The sequence below is a fragment of the Habropoda laboriosa genome, unplaced genomic scaffold (genome assembly GCF_001263275.1).
Source record: "Habropoda laboriosa isolate 0110345459 unplaced genomic scaffold, ASM126327v1 scaffold336, whole genome shotgun sequence".
NCBI lineage: Eukaryota > Metazoa > Arthropoda > Insecta > Hymenoptera > Apidae > Habropoda > Habropoda laboriosa.
Window position 1 is genome coordinate 349,093 of NW_017100454.1, and position 1,630 is coordinate 350,722.

At 28.0% G+C, this 1,630-nt stretch overlaps 1 protein-coding gene across 1 annotated transcript; it reads right to left on the minus strand.

Moving 5' to 3' along the window:
- Positions 1-211: 211 nt before the first annotated feature.
- LOC108575928 (solute carrier family 25 member 51) lies at positions 212-1,252 on the minus strand. The gene is made up of 2 exons (XM_017938867.1): positions 1,010-1,252; positions 212-925 (listed from the first exon to the last, which is right to left on the minus strand). Exons 1-2 carry the CDS (start codon positions 1,154-1,156, stop codon positions 212-214), a joined length of 861 nt encoding a protein of 286 aa, XP_017794356.1. The 5' UTR covers positions 1,157-1,252.
- Positions 1,253-1,630: the final 378 nt, after the last annotated feature.

Below are 1,630 nucleotides of genomic sequence, written 5' to 3' on the forward strand. Positions count from 1 at the left end.
ATTTATGAAAATTGAAAAATAATATTTTATAATATTTTTACAATAACTTTGAAAGTTATTTCTCACAATTCTGTGCAATCCTAGTACTTAATTGCAGGAAATAGTGTGCGATTAATAGCTTTAATTTAAAAAGTACAATTTGTAAAGCTTCACACTACACAAAAAACTTTGTTTTTAAATAAATATAAATAACCATTTTTAGTATAAACTCTTATGAAAACATGATCTTTTTTAAGAAATCGTAAGATGCATTTATGACTCCCCAACTAATAAATGATCTCATACAATTTAAATGCACACCCTTGTAAAATGACACTATACTTCTATTTCTTGCAATATATATTTCACGAGTAACAGCCATAAATTTCTCAAAATTGCCACCTATTTTTGACTGCATATGTATTTTTATTACATTCATGGGGTAAAATACAGTACTTGTGAAACCACCTATTAAAGCACCATTAATAAAACTTGTTAATAATGATTCTTGTTCTCCCATTACTTCTTTTGATTTTTCTTTCAGAAGAAAGAACATTAGGTTGGAACAACTATTCCTATATACAATTGGAACTAATCCACGATAACATTCTGAAATACCATAATTTTTCAATAAATATTTAAATGCATGAGGAGTATTTTTAAATTTATTATGATACCGCCAATCCTGTAGTAATGTTTGTACTCTTTCAAGGGGCATAAGTATAGCCTCAGCAGTGCCAGCAAAATGAGCAGCTAATACTCTAGTTAATACATCATTGTTTGTTAATGTGTGAAAACGCTCTTTGCAACCTTCATACATACTAAACATTACACTAACCGAAAGAGCTTTTTGGCAAAGGGGTGGTAAGATTCCACGATACAGCAATCGTATCCCTTCTCTGGATATCTGCTTAAATGCAGTATTAGCTGGAACATCTTCCAAAATCTATACAGTAATCAAAAATGTTACATCCTTAACATATGCATATATGTTTCTTTAAAATATCATTAAATAACTTGTTTTACATACCTGTCTAAATATAATTTTATTAATAGGAAAAGTAATAGATATATTGATAACTGCAGCCCCCCAACCACAGACAAACTCCTTAAAATCATTATTATTAAGTGTTAACAATGATTTTAATGACACGTTTTGCGAAGTAATGTTGCTCATATTAATTTTTTTATGTAATAACTTGTTCAGACTATAATTTAGAGCAACTAATCATATTTATTTATCTTTTAAATCATTTTTATTGCATGCTTTAAATTGAATTCATTCATTTACCTGTAATAAATAAATGATAATATGAATTCAATCTGCAAAGTGTTTCATTGTTGGTTACATTATATAATTTGTATGGTTAGTATAGATTACAAATATGATAAGATTTAATTAATATAAAACTCACACTTTGTGCCATTCATGATTCACCCATATTCTCCATTTGTATGTGCCATAAATTTGATATAAATTTTTTGTTCGATTCACCAAATGTCCAACCTACATTTCTTCGTCGAGTAACGCGAGCAGTACTGATTATATACTCATATTTTGTTGCTTGTGGACAAAATTTAAAATTTTTTTTATAAAACCAGATGATAAGGTGGCCAATTAAAATCACACATGGAAACCAATCAAAATTCT

Bases quoted from the DNA above. Each gene is read 5' to 3' on its own strand.
- LOC108575928 (XM_017938867.1), bottom strand. From the start codon at position 1,156: ATGAGCAACATTACTTCGCAAAACGTGTCATTAAAATCATTGTTAACA. The intron at 926-1,009 runs GTATGTAAAACA...ATTACTGTATAG, and splicing joins ATAAAATTATATTTAGACAG to ATTTTGGAAGATGTTCCAGC.